The sequence below is a fragment of the Polyodon spathula genome, chromosome 52 (genome assembly GCF_017654505.1).
Source record: "Polyodon spathula isolate WHYD16114869_AA chromosome 52, ASM1765450v1, whole genome shotgun sequence".
Classification (NCBI taxonomy): Eukaryota; Metazoa; Chordata; class Actinopteri; order Acipenseriformes; family Polyodontidae; genus Polyodon; species Polyodon spathula.
In genome coordinates, this window is record NC_054585.1 from 996706 (window position 1) to 1016955 (window position 20250).

At 45.3% G+C, this 20250-nt stretch overlaps 1 protein-coding gene across 1 annotated transcript in view; it reads right to left on the reverse strand.

The window, feature by feature from the left end:
* Positions 1-815: 815 nt before the first annotated feature.
* Positions 816-20250, reverse strand: part of LOC121307081 (sulfhydryl oxidase 2-like) — a 42697-nt gene continuing 23262 nt past the window's right edge. The window contains exons 11-12 of the mRNA XM_041239195.1: positions 5498-5686; positions 816-3796 (exon numbers count right to left, since the gene is read on the reverse strand). Of these exons, the coding sequence (XP_041095129.1) occupies positions 3297-3796; positions 5498-5686 (689 nt within the window). The 3' untranslated portion in view covers positions 816-3296. The remainder of the gene's footprint in view (positions 3797-5497; positions 5687-20250) is intronic.

Here is a 20250-nt window from a genome sequence, read left to right on the forward strand (position 1 = left end):
TCGTTTTGCTGTTTAATTCATGGAGAACTTGAAGATGGGGATCTTAAAAGCCTGGTTCTTCTACTCAGATTCCAGGTTTATTGCCTCTTCAGTATCAGGTACTGTCATGGCAACTCGTGTTGCGAAACTTATTCATCTTCGGTTTTAATTCCAAGCTATTTTTGTAACCAATTATATTTTGACCTAGTGATTATGCTAGTTGCACCGTTCTGTCCGTTTCAACATTAAAACTGTATAAATGTGGCATTGTACACCAACAGCCAAAATGTGCAGTTCAATAAGTAGGGCTGAAAAAAAACAAAACAATGTTTTAAGTCTGTGCTTTTCCAACTGGTGTTCTAGATTATCACAAGTTGATTAGTCTTACTTTCATGTAGTTACCGTTCCTAGGTCATTTCACTTTGAGGACACTGGCCACATAACACGTCATTCAATATGCTAAACATCTGGTTGCTTTATGATTGGAAAGAAGGCATTAAAGTGGTAAACATTTCACTCCAGGTGAACAAGGATGGGAAAGACTACCTGATAGTAAGGCTTGAAAACACATTGCATTTGTTTAACCTTACCATGATCATTAACACCAGGACAGCTGCTCCAGAGACAAAGTGCCACCCAGAAGAGAGTCAGTTTACCCAAAGCTGTGCCACGGATACTGCATGCTAAGGGCATGTTGACCATCCAGCTGGTCGCATAAAACGAAGGACGTTGGAACAAGAGATGCCGACTATTACTGATGACAGCAAAGACAGTCCATTTATTGGGTTTGTCTACTGGAGTGTTGTTGCACAGGGGTTACAGTGGTGAATCAGGACAGTTTTCTTTTCAAACCCACAGTGATGCGCGGCTCATTACAAGAGTTGTATCTTTGCAGAGGTAAACCTTGAAAACAAGTCTGTGCTTGAAATGTAACCCAGGTCACTACAGAATCACTACAGGAATGGCCTATTCCATTGTTTTACATCTGCACACATTGTATTTACATTGAAAACCAATTTAAAATCCAACAAATCTCAGCAAGATGTTTTATATATTAGGTGCCGTTTATACATGTGCCATCAAACCAGCTTGTAATGGTTTTTAACAAAATTAGTATGAGACAGAGGTAATGCATGTAGTTTTAATTCTGAAAACAAATCATAACAGTAACATACATCAATTTCGTACAAAAAGAGGTGACAAAAACACAATGCTAGGTTTGTGTCAAATTGTAAATGGTAGGTATTTTAATTTATTGTAAATACTATCACTTCACAAAATAAATAAAAACTTAAAATTGACTACAGGGCTCGTTGCACATTACACCAATGTGACCACTACCATTCCCTTTCAAGGCAAGAAAACAACTATTTATTTCTGTAGGTGCACAAAACGTTTATAATACTACTGATCATGTTGTCTTGATACCCTCTTTTACAGCTGGGAGGCACAGTAGGCAAATAACTAAGCTGGAGATTCCTGGCTGCCGGATATAAGCTGGATGTGAAGGCCTCAAGCCTGGACTACCACTGAGCTTTTTACATCCATTATAAACGTATGGACATTCCCTTTTTGTATTGAAAAATTAAATAAATAAATAATGCTGCCTCAGCCTCCAACAGAGATGTTACTGAACATAGTGTTTCATTCACATTGAAATACGCTCAAATGTATGGAAGATTTTACTACTGCTGTTTTTATATGCAATAGAAGGCATTGGCCAGGAATATTTACTCTTCTACATCCCAAAAATCACTACTACGATAGCCTTGTTAATGGCTGCAACAAACACAATGCTCCTTCATATTCTACAGCTCCAAGACCATACAACTAGCAGTACACTGAAGCATGCATCCAGAAACAGCTGTCAGCATTTAGAATGAAAGATTTTTCAGTGTCAGGTTTTGAAAGACTACATGGACTGCTCTCTCCATGTCACCCAGACTCCCTGATTAATAAAGCAGTATTCCCAACAGTGAGGTCAGCTGTTATACTGGAAACAGAGCAGGATCTTGAACATTAGTTCAAAACAGACTGCAAACTGAACGCACACCTTCTGTAAAGCAAAATAAATTTTTCAAAATGTACCTCACTGGTGTCCCATAACCTTCTTTTTATTCTCTAATCAAACGATACTTCTCTATAAAGACACACACAAGTCAGTTGCGTGATATACAGTTTCAGGCAGCTAGGCAGCAATCTATAATAAAAGTTTGGCAACCTTCAAGTTAGAGTTTACCACGACTTAAAAAATACTTCATAAGAATCTCAAGCATGCATGGCATGCATGTAACACAAGATTTTCTCTTGTATCCTGTTCATAGTTTTCCCTTTAATTTCCGACTAAATCACTGCTTAAAATTATTTGGTACATCACAGATAAAAAATAAAATAAAATAAAACACATACACTACCTTCCCATGTTAGAAAACACATTCTTTTAGATAAGAAAATATTTTGCCTCTCAAATACATTTTTAAACTTCCAAACAGGCATGTAAGTACATATTGAAATATTACGGTTAAAGATTCAATAATTCCCTTTACTATTTCAGGATGTTGGCTTCCAGGTTCTCCAATGATCAAAGCATGGCATGATGGCATTCCATTTATTTTCTGTAACATGAATTCTGTTGTTCCAGAGCAAGAAATGTTTGGCTGCTTTGACTACTGCAAGAAGTTTCTTGTTTACTTGTTAGTTGTGTCCTCCCCCCGGACTTTCCAGAAACTCCACCTCCTATTTTAGTCTGTGATGTATTCATGAAACTGGCTTCCTCTCAAAAATAAAGAGCGCGTATCCAGGGAGTTTAGAACAGCAACAGAGATGCAAAGGATATGGGATATGGGGCTAAATTAGTTCTATGGATTGAAGCGCTTCCATTGTGCATTTAAGGCGATTTTTGTTTATTGTGAAATGAGAAACCTAGATTAGGCAACACATCAACTTCGTCAGACATTACAAAAACCTTAACTGGCCAAAACTGCATATTCCAGAACATAGGTTGGTGATCTATACAAGCATTTTTAGGAATCTAACCTCAGGGATATTTTTCTCACAGAACAGTATGTGAGAAAGTGTGGTGGTGTTGGTGGAGAGGGGGGTTACAACTCTCAAATACTTTACAAAATCAAGAGATCACCTTCAACAGCTGGCGTTTTATTCCAAATGGTGATGAAACCTTTCTGTATTAAGTTGGCAACCACAATCTCGCCTTTACCACCTTTAAAATCAGAAGGAGTTTCCTTCAGTCAACCAGGTTCACGGGATGGTATACAAGGATGTTGTGTGTAGCTAGTGTCTTCCTCAACCCTCATTTGCTATATGCTGAAACGGTTGTGTCTCACTTTCCACCTCTTGGAGCGCATGCGGAAGAAGAAGAACATGATCATGAGGAAGAGACAGGAGGAGACGTACATCAGCACGCAGAGACTCAAGTCTGTGCTGGAGAAACCCAGGACCTTGAAGGACATCCCTGGCTTTGCCTCCTTGTGCAAACCCATGCCCTCCTCCTGCCTCTCTTTGCCCTGGAGCTTCTCCAGGAAGGGAGATTTGGGGGAGTGGGCCCCGTACTTGGGGTCTTCCGATCCAGGCTTCTGCTCAGAGGGTTCTTTGTCTCCCTGGCCCCCTGCTGTACCCTCCTCAGGTCCTGCAGTGTATTTAGGGGAGATGTTGGAGGCCCCATAGTGCCACTTGAGGAAGGCCAACACCTCTTTTTCGTTCCAGGCATGCAGACCCTCAACCTCCTCATGGCAGGCAGGACACAGATCGGGGGTCGGCCACTGGGTCTTGGGGAACTGTGGGTCCTCACTGAGAGCTCCTACAAAATTGATACAATAAATGACTTCAGCTAAAGCAATTTTCATCACAATCTGACAAGTGTTCTATAGTTCAGTGGAAGTAAATATGCATGCCTGCCTCAACTATATCTTCTGGCTGGCAGAGCCAGCAAAAAAATAAAAGGGCAACAGTGACTAGTTTGGCTAGTGCGCCAAAGGAAACCCAACTCCCCCTCTCTCTCGAAAAATGTTAACCTGCTTTTAGTGCCTAGATCCACCTCTCCCCAAGTAATGCTTTAGTGTCACTTGCAAGGAGCCTGCACACAAACACAAACAGCTGTTACTCCAGGCTGGCCGTGTGTCTGTGTATCTGCATGAGATTGTGAGAGTTTGTGTAAGTGGAGGCCACCCCAAACCTTCCATACTAGACCCACATTGTGTGGCTGTCATTATCAATCACTGTTAATGTTTGGCCTTGTGCTGGGAGAAGGGGCACCAATTATCCGCCTCATTACACTAGCTTGATTATTCAATGTATGGCAGTCAAAAGACACACACTCACTGGCAATTAGAAGGCTGTGTTACTCAACAATGGGATATGTAACCATTCAAATATGGTTCCCTACTTCTGATTCATGTACAGATCAGCTGTTTGGGAGTCAGTATGAAATTAGTATCTGTGATCCCAGGAAACGATTTTAAAGAACTCTTACTTGTATATACACAAGGCATTAATTGACACTTAATGTGATTAACTCTTTAACACTGTAGACTTGTAAAAGTGGTCGACTAGGGAAGAGGAAAAAAAAATAATAATAAAAAAAACTCCATTATAAACAGCAGACTGCCAGAGCCCTTATGCTGAATTAGCCAGAGTAGTGCTTTTCAAAGTTATACAGCTATACTAAAAGACAATGCTGAGCATTCCTTAACTGGAACAGCAGGCTCTTTCAGGGCTGAAGGCTGGAAGTTCTTGACCGAAGGAGTGTTCCGCATCGTCTCTCAGTTCTAAGGGAGCTGGACCCTCCATCAAGCAATAACTTGATTATATTCACATGCTAATGTTGTACAACTCTGGGGACAATGGCAAGGCGCAACAACTGGACTACACCACAAAAGGACCTTAATTCACAAACGACACATTTACAGCTTAACATGTGTCACTTGTTTAAGGGTTTGTCTTTCTTGATGCAGCTAAAAAGACCATAACTGTCCACCTCACTGATGCTAGCACATTATTTTCAGGGCTTCAAATTGGCCATCACCAACAATGACCTTTATTTTATTTCACCCCGATAGCCAAGCTGAGGCAATCAATATCTCTGAGAGGTAGCTGGTTTAATGCTCAAAATGGGAAAAAAAGACAAGTTACAATCAGGAAATATCTTCATGTGGCTAAAACCAGCAAAGAAAACAAATAATTGACATCATTGTTGATGAGGATTAAAAGGCTAAAGCATATTTCAATAAAATTATTCTCCAGCTTGCCAGCAGCAACTGGTTGATAAAGTTACCCATTAGCTATTACCCAAATTTCTTAAAACATGTGTGAAGCTAGATAAGATGGCAATTGCAGATATGATAATCCAAAGTGAAAGGCACACTAGTAAGATACTGTGTATAGTGTGCATCGTCGGTAAAATAGAAAACCAGTGCCGAGGTGTACTGCTCCTGCAATTAGTAAGGATGCAATAAAGAGCAGAGGAATGCTGAATGCCCAACGTGATGCCCTCACAGCATACCTGCAAGCCTGTTGTTGACCATATTGTGTTTCCTCCACAGCCACAGAACAGCCTCATTGTGTGTCGTCACCTGGTCCATTGACTCTTTTGCCATCTCCTCAAAGTGCCGCCCGCACTCCTGGCATCCAAAGAAAGAGCCAATATAGCGCCTCATGGTCTGCAGCACAGCCTGTGCGTTCTCCTCCAAACCTTCAGAGAATACAAACAAAAAGCACTGATAGTGTAAGGATTATTGTCCACATTGTCAAACAGGTAACACAGAAATAGCAACAGAAGATATGGTACAGGCAGTGATTTAGAGTACAGATCTCAAACCCCAGAGAAGTAGAAAACACATTTCAAAAAAGAGCTTTGAAACAGACTTGAAAAATGTCAGGATGTTAACAATGTAAAAGTAGCAGCAACACGTGGGGACTATTTTATGGAATCCTGATACTTACTCTTTAACCTACCACACCGCTAAACCTGAACCTACCACACCGCTAAACCGGAACGTACCACACCGCTAAACCGGAACCTACCACACCGCTAAACCTGAACCTACCACAGCGCTAAACCTGAACCTACCACACCGCTAAACCTGAACCTACCACACCGCTAAACCTGAACCTACCACACCGCTAAACCTGAACCTACCACACCGCTAAACCTGAACCTACCACACCGCTAAACCTGAACCTACCACACCGCTAAACCTGAACCTACCACACCGCTAAACCTGAACCTACCACACCGCTAAACCTGAACCTACCACACCGCTAAACCTGAACGTACACACACTAAACCTGCTAAACCTGAACGTACCACACTGCTAAACCTGAACGTGCTAAACCTGAACGTACCACACTGCTAAACCTGAACGTACCACACTGCTAAACCTGAACGTACCACACTGCTAAACCTGAACGTACCACACCGCTAAACCTGAACGTACCACACCGCTAAACCTGAACGTACCACACCGCTAAACCTGAACCTACCACACCGCTAAACCTGAACCTACCACACCGCTAAACCTGAACCTACCACACCGCTAAACCTGAACCTACCACACCGCTAAACCTGAACCTACCACACCGCTAAACCTGAACCTACCACACTGCTAAACCTGAACCTACCACACCGCTAAACCTGAACCTACCACACCGCTAAACCTGAACCTACCACACCGCTAAACCTGAACCTACCACACTGCTAAACCTGAACGTACCACACTGCTAAACCTGAACGTACCACACCGCTAAACCTGAACCTACCACACTGCTAAACCTGAACGTACCACACCGCTAAACCTGAACGTACCACACCGCTAAACCTGAACCTACCACACCGCTAAACCTGAACCTACCACACCGCTAAACCTGAACCTACCACACTGCTAAACCTGAACGTACCACACTGCTAAACCTGAACGTACCACACCGCTAAACCTGAACCTACCACACCGCTAAACCTGAACCTACCACACCGCTAAACCTGAACCTACCACACCGCTAAACCTGAACCTACCACACCGCTAAACCTGAACCTACTACACACCTGCTAAACCTGAACTGTACCACACACTGCTAAACCTGAACCTACCACACCGCTAAACCTGAACCTACCACACCGCTAAACCTGAACCTACAACACCGCTAAACCTGAACGTACCACACCGCTAAACCTGAACGTACCACACCGCTAAACCTGAACGTACCACACTGCTAAACCTGAACCTACAACACTGCTAAACCTGAACGTACCACACTGCTAAACCTGAACGTACCACACTGCTAAACCTGAACCTACCACACCGCTAAACCTGAACGTACCACACCGCTAAACCTGAACCTACCACACCGCTAAACCTGAACCTACACACACTGCTAAACCTGAACCTACCACACCGCTAAACCTGAACCTACCACACCGCTACCTAACACTGCTAAACCTGAACTAAACCTGAACACACCGCTAAACCTGAACGTACCACACTGCTAAACCTGAACCTACCACACCGCTAAACCTGAACCTACCACACCGCTAAACCTGAACCTACCACACCGCTAAACCTGAACCTAACACCGCTAAACCTGAACCTACCACACCGCTAAACCTGAACCTACCACACCGCTAAACCTGAACCTACCACACCGCTAAACCTGAACCTACCACACTGCTAAACCTGAACCTACAACACCGCTAAACCTGAACCTACAACACTGCTAAACCTGAACCTACAACACCGCTAAACCTGAACCTACCACACAGCTAAACCTGAACGTACCACACCGCTAAACCTGAACGTACCACACCGCTAAACCTGAACCTACCACACCGCTAAACCTGAACCTACCACACCGCTAAACCTGAACCTACCACACTGCTAAACCTGAACCTACAACACTGCTAAACCTGACACTGCTAAACCTGAACTGCTACTGAACGTAACTGCTAAACCTGAACCTACCACACCGCTAAACCTGCTAAACCGAACCTACCACACCGCTAAACCTGAACCTACCACACCGCTAAACCTGAACCTACAACACTGCTAAACGTACCACACTGCTAAACCTGAACCTACAACACTGCTAAACCTGAACCTACCACACTGCTAAACCTGAACCTACAACACTGCTAAACCTGAACCTACCACACTGCTAAACCTGAACCTACGTACCACACTGCTAAACCTGAACACTACTACACTGCTAAACCTGAACCTACCACACGTGCTAAACCTGAACCTACCACACTGCTAAACCTGAAAACACTGCTAAACCTGAACGTACCACACTGCTAAACCTGAACCTACCACACTGCTAAACCTGAACCTACCACACTGCTAAACCTGAACCTACAACACTGCTAAACCTGCTAAACCTGAACCTACCACACAGCTAAACATGAGCCTGCAACACTACTAAACCTGAACCTGCAACACTGCTAAACCTGAACGTACAACATTGCTAAACCTGAAACTACAACACCGCTAAACCTGAACCTACCACACTGCTAAACCTGAACGTACCACACTGCTAAACCTGAACCTACCACACTGCTAAACCTGAACCGTACCACACTGCTAAACCTGAACCTACCACACTGCTAAACCTGAACCTACAACACTGCTAAACCTGAACCTACAACACTGCTAAACCTGAACCTACCACACTGCTAAACCTGAACCTACCACACTGCTAAACCTGAACCTACCACACCGCTAAACCTGAACGTACCACACTGCTAAACCTGAACCTACCACACTGCTAAACCTGAACCTACCACACTGCTAAACCTGAACCTACCACACTGCTAAACCTGAACGTACCACACTGCTAAACCTGAACGTACACACTGCTAAACCTGAACCTAAACACTGCTAAACCTGAACCTACCACACTGCTAAACCTGACGAACCTACCACACTGCTAAACCTGAACGTACCACACTGCTAAACCTGAACCTACACACACCTGCTAAACCTGAACCTACCACACTGCTAAACCTGAACCTACCACACTGCTAAACCTGAACGTACCACACTGCTAAACCTGAACCTACAACACTGCTAAACCTGAACCTACCACACTGCTAAACCTGAACCTACAACACTGCTAAACCTGAACCTACCACACACTGCTAAACCTGAACCTACCACACTGCTAAACCCGAACCTACCACACTGCTAAACCTGAACCTACCACACTGCTAAACCTGAACCTACCACACTGCTAAACCTGAACCTACCACACTGCTAAACCTGAACCTACACACACCTGCTAAACCTGAACCTACGTACCACACTGCTAAACCTGAACCTACCACACTGCTAAACCTGAACCTACCACACTGCTAAACCTGAACCTACACACACCTGCTAAACCTGAACCTACCACACTGCTAAACCTGAACCTACCACACTGCTAAACCTGAACGTACCACACTGCTAAACCTACCACACTGCTAAACCTGAACGTACCACACTGCTAAACCTGAACCTACCACACTGCTAAACCTGAACGTACCACACTGCTAAACCTGAACGTACCACACTGCTGAACGTACCACACTGCTAAACCTAAACCTACCACACTGCTAAACCTGAACCTACCACACTGCTAAACCTGAACGTACCACACCGCTAAACCTGAACCTACACACCGCTAAACCTGAACCTACCACACCGCTAAACCTGAACCTACCACACCGCTAAACCTGAACCTACCACACCGCTAAACCTGAACCTACAACACTGCTAAACCTGAACGTACCACACTGCTAAACCTGAACCTACCACACTGCTAAACCTGAACCTACCACACTGCTAAACCTGAACCTACCACACGCTAAACCTGAACCTACAACACTGCTAAACCTGAACCTACCACACTGCTAAACCTGAACCTACAACACTGCTAAACCTGAACCTACCACACTGCTAAACCTGAACCTACAACACTGCTAAACCTGAACGTACCACACCGCTAAACCTGAACCTACAACACTGCTAAACCTGAACCTACCACACCGCTAAACCTGAACCTACCACACTGCTAAACCTGAACCTACCACACTGCTAAACCTGAACCTACCACACTGCTAAACCTGAACGTACCACACTGCTAAACCTGAACGTACCACACTGCTAAACCCGAACCTACCACACTGCTAAACCTGAACCTACCACACTGCTAAACCTGAACCTACCACACTGCTAAACCTGAACCTACCACACTGCTAAACCTGAACGTACCACACTGCTAAACCTGAACGTACCACACTGCTAAACCTGAACGTACCACACTGCTAAACCTGAACGTACCACACTGCTAAACCTGAACCTCACTGCTAAACCTGAACCTACCACACTGCTAAACCTGAACGCTACTAAACCTGAACCTACCACACTGCTAAACCTGAACGTACCACACTGCTAAACCTGAACGTACCACACTGCTAAACCTGAACCTACAACACTGCTAAACCTGAACGTACCACACCGCTAAACCTGAACGTACCACACCGCTAAACCTGAACGTACCACACTGCTAAACCTGAACCTACCACACTGCTAAACCTGAACCTACCACACCGCTAAACCTGAACCTACCACACAGCTAAACCCTGACACCTACCTACACACCGCTAAACCTGAACGTAAACACCGCTAAAACTAAACACTGCTAAACCTGAACCTACAACACTGCTAAACCTGAACCTACAACACTGCTAAACCTGAACCTACCACACTGCTAAACCTGAACCTACAACACTGCTAAACCTGAACCTACCACACTGCTAAACCTGAACGTACCACACTGCTAAACCTGAACGTACCACACCGCTAAACCTGAACCTACCACACTGCTAAACCTGAACCTACCACACTGCTAAACCTGAACCTACCACACTGCTAAACCTGAACCTACCACACTGCTAAACCTGAACTGCTACCACACTGCTAAACCTGAACCTACCACACCTGCTAAACCTGAACGTACCACACTGCTAAACCTGAACCTACCACACTGCTAAACCTGAACGTACCACACTGCTAAACCTGAACCTACCACACTGCTAAACCTGAACCTACCACACTGCTAAACCTGAACTACCACACTGCTAAACCTGAACCTACCACACTGCTAAACCTGAACGTACCACACTGCTAAACCTGAACCTACCACACTGCTAAACCTGAACCTACCACACTGCTAAACCTGAACCTACCACACCGCTAAACCTGAACCTACCACACTGCTAAACCTGAACCTACCACACTGCTAAACCTGAACCTACCACACCGCTAAACCTGAACCTACCACACAGCTAAACCTGAACCTACCACACTGCTAAACCTGAACGTACACACTAAACCTGAACCTACTACACTGCTAAACCTGAACCTACCACACTGCTAAACCTGAACCTACCACACTGCTAAACCTGAACCTACCACACTGCTAAACCTGAACCTACCACACTGCTAAACCTGAACGTACCACACTGCTAAACCTGAACCTACGTACACACTGCTAAACCTGAACGTACCACACTGCTAAACCTGAACGTACCACACTGCTAAACCTGAACGTACCACACTGCTAAACCTGAACCTACCACACTGCTAAACCTGAACGTACCACACTGCTAAACCTGAACAACGTGCTAAACCTGAACCTACCACACTGCTAAACCTGAACGTACCACACTGCTAAACCTGAACCTACAACACTGCTAAACCTGAACCTACAACACTGCTAAACCTGAACCTACCACACTGCTAAACCTGAACCTACCACACTGCTAAACCTGAACCTACCACACCGCTAAACCTGAACGTACCACACTGCTAAACCTGAACGTACCACACTGCTAAACCTGAACCTACCACACTGCTAAACCTGAACCTACCACACCGCTAAACCTGAACCTACAACACTGCTAAACCTGAACCTACCACACTGCTAAACCTGAACCTACCACACTGCTAAACCTGAACCTACCACACTGCTGAACCTACCACACTGCTGAACCTGTACCACACTGCTAAACCTGAACCTACACACTGCTAAACCTGAACCTACCACACACTAAACCTGAACGTAACACTGCTAAACCTGAACCTACCACACTGCTAAACCTGAACCTACCACACTGCTAAACCTGAACCTACCACACTGCTAAACCTGAACCTACCACACTGCTAAACCTGAACCTACCACACTGCTAAACCTGAACCTACCACACTGCTAAACCTGAACCTACCACACTGCTAAACCTGAACCTACCACACTGCTAAACCTGAACCTACCACACACTGCTAAACCTGAACCTACCACACTGCTAAACCTGAACCTACACACACCTGCTAAACTGCTAAACCTGAACCTAACACTGCTAAACCTACAACACTGCTAAACCTGAACCTACCACACCTGCTAAACCTGAACGTACCACACTGCTAAACCTGAACCTACTACACTGAACCTGAACGTACCACACTGCTAAACCTGAACGTACCACACTGCTAAACCTGAACCTACCACACTGCTAAACCTGAACGTACCACACCGCTAAACCTGAACGTACCACACTGCTAAACCTGAACCTACCACACTGCTAAACCTGAACCTACCACACTGCTAAACCTGAACCTACCACACTGCTAAACCTGAACCTACAACACTGCTAAACCCACACCGCTAAACCTGAACGTACCACACTGCTAAACCTGAACCTACCACACTGCTAAACCTGAACCTACCACACTGCTAAACCTGAACCTACCACACCGCTAAACCCGAACGTACCACACCGCTACACACTGCTAAACCTGAACCTACCACACTGCTAAACCTGAACCTACACACACTGCTAAACCTGAACCTGCTAAACCTGAACACTGCTAAACCTGAACCTACACTGCTAAACCTGCTACCACACTGCTAAACCTGAACGTACCACACTGCTAAACCTGAACCTACCACACCGCTAAACCTGAACCTACCACACCGCTAAACCTGAACCTACCACACCGCTAAACCTGAACCTACAACACTGCTAAACCTGCTAAACCTGAACCTACAACACCGCTAAACCTGAACCTACCACACTGCTAAACACTGCTAAACCTGAACCTACCACACTGCTAAACCTGAACCTACCACACTGCTAAACCTGAACCTACCACACTGCTAAACCTGAACCGTACCACACTGCTAAACCTGAACGTACCACACCGCTAAACCTGAACCTACACACCGCTAAACCTGAACCTACCACACCGCTAAACCTGAACCTACCACACCGCTAAACCTGAACCTACCACACTGCTAAACCTGAACCTACAACACTGCTAAACCTGAACCTACCACACTGCTAAACCTGCTAACACCTGAACCTACCACACTGCTAAACCTGAACACTACCACACTGCTAAACCTGAACCTACCACACTGCTAAACCTGAACGTACCACACTGCTAAACCTGAACCTACCACACTGCTAAACCTGAACGTACCACACTGCTAAACCTGAACGTACCACACCGCTAAACCTGAACCTACCACACTGCTAAACCTGAACCTACCACACACAGCTAAACCTGAACCTACAACACTGCTAAACCTGAACCTACCACACTGCTAAACCTGAACCTACCACACCTGAACCTACCACACTGCTAAACCTGAACCTACCACACTGCTAAACCTGAACCTACCACACCTGCTAAACCCTGACACTGCTAAACCTGAACCTACCACACTGCTAAACCTGAACCTACCACACAGCTAAACCTGAACGTACCACACTGCTAAACTAAACCTGAACCTACCACACTGCTAAACCTGAACCTACCACACTGCTAAACCTGAACCTACCACACCTGCTAAACCTGAACCTACCACACCGCTAAACCTGAACCTACCACACCGCTAAACCTGAACCTACCACACCGCTAAACCTGAACCTACCACACCGCTAAACCTGAACGTACCACACCGCTAAACCTGAACCTACCACACCGCTAAACCTGAACCTACCACACCGCTAAACCTGAACCTACCACACTGCTAAAAACCTGAACCTACCTACCACACACTGCTAAACCTGAACCTACCACACCTGCTAAACCTGAACTACCACACTGCTAAACCTGAACGTACCACACTGCTAAACCTGAACCTACCACACTCCTAAACCTGAATGTACCACACTGCTAAACCTGAACGTACTACACTCCTGAACGTGACTACCACACTGCTAAACCTGAACCTACCACACTGCTAAACCTGAACCTACCACACTGCTAAACCTGAACCTACCACACTGCTAAACCTGAACGTACCACACTGCTAAACCTGAACCTACCACACCGCTAAACCTGAACCTACCACACCGCTAAACCTGAACCTACCACACTGCTAAACCTGAACTACCACACTGCTAAACCTGAACGTACCACACTGCTAAACCTGAACCTACCACACTGCTAAACCTGAACCTACCACACTGCTAAACCTGAACCTACCACACTGCTAAACCTGAACCTACCACACTGCTAAACCTGAACCTACCACACTGCTAAACCTGAACCTACCACACTGCTAAACCTGAACCTACCACACCTGCTAAACCTGAACGTACCACACTGCTAAACCTGAACCTACCACACCGCTAAACCTGAACCTACCACACCGCTAAACCTGAACCTACCACACTGCTAAACCTGAACGCTAAACCTGAACCTACCACACTGCTAAACCTGAACGTACCACACTGCTAAACCTGAACGTACCACACTGCTAAACCTGAACGTACCACACTGCCAAACCTGAACCTACCACACAGCTAAACTGAACCTACCACACCGCTAAACCTGAACCTACAACACCGCTAAACCTGAACCTACCACACCGCTAAACCTGAACTGAAGTACCACACCGCTAAATCTGAACCTACCACACCGCTAAACCTGAACCTACCACACCGCTAAACCTGAACCTACCACACCGCTAAACCTGAACGTACCACACTGCTAAACCTGAACCTACAACACTGCTAAACCTGAACCTACAACACTGCTAAACCTGAACCTACAACACTGCTAAACCTGAACCTACTACACACCTGCTAAACCTGAACCTACAACACTGCTAAACCTGAACCTACCACACTGCTAAACCTGAACCTACCACACCGCTAAACCTGAACCTACCACACCGCTAAACCTGAACCTACCACACTGCTAAACCTGAACCTACCACACTGCTAAACCTGAACTGCTAAACCCGAACCTACCACACTGCTAAACCCGAACCTACCACACTGCTAAACCTGCTAACACCCTGAACCGTACCACACTGCTAAACCTGAACCTACAACACTGCTAAACCTGAACGTACCACACTGCTAAACCTGAACCTACCACACTGCTAAACCTGAACCTACCACACTGCTAAACCTGAACCTACCACACTGCTAAACCTGAACCTACCACACCGCTAAACCTGAACCTACTACAAGCTAAACCTGAACCTACCACACTGCTAAACCTGAACCTACCACACTGCTAAACCTGAACCTACCACACTGCTAAACCTGAACCTACCACACTGCTAAACCTGAACCTACCACACTGCTAAACCTGAACCTACCACACTGCTACACTGCTAAACCTGAACGTACCACACTGCTAAACCTGAACGTACCACACTGCTAAACCTGAACGTACCACACCTGCTAAACCTGAACCTACCACACTGCTAAACCTGAACGTACCACACTGCTAAACCTGAACGTACCACACCGCTAAACCTGAACCTACCACACTGCTAAACCTGAACCTACACCACACTGCTAAACCTGAACCTACCACACTGCTAAACCTGACACTAAACCTGAACGTACCACACTGCTAAACCTGACACTGCTAAACCTGAACCACACTGCTAAACCTGAACCTACCACACTGCTAAACCTGAACCTACCACACTGCTAAACCTGAACGTACCACACTGCTAAACCTGAACGTACTACACTGCTAAACCTGAACGCTAACACTGCTGAACGTACCACACTGCTAAACCTGAACGTACCACACTGCTAAACCTGAACCTACCACACTGCTAAACCTGACACTGCTAAACCTGAACGTACCACACTGCTAAACCTGAACGTACCACACTGCTAAACCTGAACCTACCACACTGCTAAACCTGAACCTACAACACTGCTAAACCTGAACCTACAACACCGCTAAACCTGAACCTACCACACCGCTAAACCTGAACCTACACACTAAACCTGCTAAACCTGAACCTACCACACAGCTACACTGCTAAACCTGAACCTACACCGCTAAACCTGAACCTACAACACCGCTAAACCTGAACCTACCACACTGCTAAACCTGAACCTACAACACTGCTAAACCTGAACCTACAACACCGCTAAACCTGAACCTACCACACCGCTAAACCTGAACCTGCTAAACCTGAACGTACAACACTGCTAAACCTGAACCTGAACGTAACACCGCTAAACCTGAACCTACCACACTGCTAAACCTGAACGTACCACACCGCTAAACCTGAACCTACCACACCGCTAAACCTGAACCTACAACACTGCTAAACCTGAACCTACCACACTGCTAAACCTGAACCTACAACACACTGCTAAACCTGAACCTACCACACCGCTAAACCTGAACGTACCACACCGCTAAACCTGAACCTACCACACCGCTAAACCTGAACCTACCACACTGCTAAACCTGAACCTACCACACTGCTAAACCTGAACCTACCACACTGCTAAACCTGAACCTACCACACTGCTAAACCTGAACCTACCACACTGCTAAACCTGAACCTACCACACCGCTAAACCTGAACCTACCACACTGCTAAACCTGAACCTACCACACTGCTAAACCTGAACCTACCACACACTGCTAAACCTGAACGTACCACACCGCTAAACCTGAACCTACCACACGCTAAACCTGAACCTACACACTGCTAAACCTGAACCTACCACACTGCTAAACCTGAACCTAACACTGCTAAACCTGAACCTACCACACTGCTAAACCTGAACCTACCACACTGCTAAACCTGAACCTACCACACTGCTAAACCTGAACCTACCACACTGCTAAACCTGAACGTACCACACTGCTAAACCTGAACTACACCACACTGCTAAACCTGAACCTACCACACTGCTAAACCTGAACCTACCACACCGCTAAACCTGAACCTACCACACCGCTAAACCTGAACCTACCACACCGCTAAACCTGAACCTACAACACCGCTAAACCTGAACCTACCACACTGCTAAACCTGAACGTACCACACTGCTAAACCCGAACCTACAACACTGCTAAACCTGAACCTACCACACTGCTGAACGTACTACACTGCTAAACCTGAACCTACCACACTGCTAAACCTGAACCTACCACACTGCTAAACCTGAACCTACCACACTGCTAAACCTGAACCTACAACACCGCTAAACCTGAACCTACCACACTGCTAAACCTGAACCTACCACACTGCTAAACCTGAACCTACAACACTGCTAAACCTGAACCTACAACACAGCTAAACCTGAACCTACAACACTGCTAAACCTGAACCTACCACACTGCTAAACCTGAACCTACCACACTGCTAAACCTGAACCTACCACACTGCTAAACCTGAACCTACCACACTGCTAAACCTGAACGTACCACACTGCTAAACCTGAACGTACCAACACTGCTAAACCTGAACCTACCACACTGCTAAACCTGAACGTACCACACTGCTAAACCTGAACCTACCACACTGCTAAACCTGAACCTACCACACTGCTAAACCTGAACCTACCACACTGCTAAACCTGAACGTACCACACTGCTAAACCTGAACCTACCACACTGCTAAACCTGAACCTACCACACTGCTAAACCTGAACCTACCACACTGCTAAACCTGAACCTACCACACTGCTAAACCTGAACGTACCACACTAAACCTGCTAACACTGCTAAACCTGAACGTACCACACTGCTAAACCTGAACGTACCACACTGCTAAACCTGAACGTACCACACCGCTAAACCTGAACGTACCACACTGCTAAACCTGAACCTACCACACTGCTAAACCTGAACCTACCACACTGCTAAACCTGAACCGTACCACACTGCTAAACCTGAACGTACCACACTGCTAAACCTGAACCTACCACACTGCTAAACCTGACACTGCTAAACCTGAACCTACACACTGCTAAACCTGAACGTACCACACTGCTAAACCTGAACCTACAACACTGCTAAACCTGAACCTACCACACTGCTAAACCTGAACCTACCACACCGCTAAACCTGAACCTACCACACTGCTAAACCTGAACGTACCACACTGCTAAACCTGAACGTACCACACCGCTAAACCTGAACCTACCACACAGCTAAACCTGAACCTACCACACTGCTAAACACTGCTAAACCTGAACTTGCAACACTGCTAAACCTGAACGTACCACACTGCTAAACCTGAACCTACCACACTGCTAAACCTGAACCTACCACACCTGAAGCTAAACCTGAACGTACCACACTGCTAAACCTGAACGTACACACACCTGCTAAACCTGAACCTACCACACCGCTAAACCTGAACCTACAACACTGCTAAACCTGAACCTACAACACTGCTAAACCTGAACGTACCACACCGCTAAACCTGACACTGCTAAACCTGAACCTACCACACTGCTAAACCTGAACCTACCACACTGCTAAACCTGAACCTACCACACCGCTAAACCTGAACCTACCACACCGCTAAACCTGAACGTACCACACAGCTAAACCTGAACCTAAACACTGCTGAACGTACTACACTGCTAAACCTGAACCTACTACACTGCTAAACCTGAACCTACCACACTGCTAAACCTGAACCTACCACACTGCTAAACCTGAACCTACCACACTGCTAAACCTGAACGTACCACACTGCTAAACCTGAACGTACTACACTGCTAAACCTGAACGTACCACACCGCTAAACCTGAACGTACCACACCGCTAAACCTGAACGTACCACACCGCTAAACCTGAACGTACCACACCGCTAAACCTGAACGTACCACACCGCTAAACCTGAACGTGCCACACGGCTAAACCATACCACACAATACAGCTTAACCTTCAATACTGTTTGAGACTTTGGAAAATGAGCACAGCAAAGAATTTATGTTTCTCCTTCTCATGATCTTTCAGTTTACAGGATTTCTTCAGGGTTATAAACTTTCATCATCATAATAAAACTACGCTAAATATGTGTTTACAGGTTAATACTTATTAAGCAAACAAAATGTAATTGTATACTTGACTAAATTCCCCAGGGACAATCGTTTAAGATACAGAATAAACATTTCAAAAGCAGTTTACTGATGGATGTAATCACTGTGCTCCCATATAAATGTTCTAAGTTATTTGGAATTCATTTACTTATTAAATCATGCTATGTCTGGATATGCTGGATGCATCGGTTGCCATGAAGGGCAAAACAGTCCGGTGTTTAAAAGCTTCCATTTATCATAGTGTCATGATATGATCTAGCAAAGACTTTGTTGATTCAATAATTTAGAAAACAAATGTGGAAACAAAGTAATGAAATACACTGCTGCTCCCCACTATTACCAGCCATTACACCAGCATATATTAATATTTCCCTTTAAATCACCGCATTACTGGACCAACTTAACCTGGCATGGAGCACAGAATATTTCTTCCTAGGTTCTGTACCTTGTTGTTTTGAGTTATGCCCAGTTTTTCTTATATAGACACAATTGTTAAACAGATTAAGCATAAAGGACCTATTTATTGTATTGTGTTACATGTTCCCATGTGTTGCTATAGCTATTTACACAAACTGTGTGTTTATTGTTAATTATCATTATTATTTTTTGTACATTTTAACCACTTTTTAAAAAAAGTTTTACATTGCATTCCCTGCCTCAAGATGGCTTCCTATGTACCCGCATGGACCTCTCAGAACTACATTTCCCATGATGGGAAATGTCCATGTGGGTACATGGGAAGCCAGCTTGAGGCAGGGAATGCAATTTAAAAGTTAAAAAAAAAGTGGTCAAAAATGTAAAATCCCATAGGTTAACCATTACATAAGAATTGTTCCCTAAATAATTATTTATAAAAGCCAAGAAGTGAGCCAGTCAGTAAATTCCTC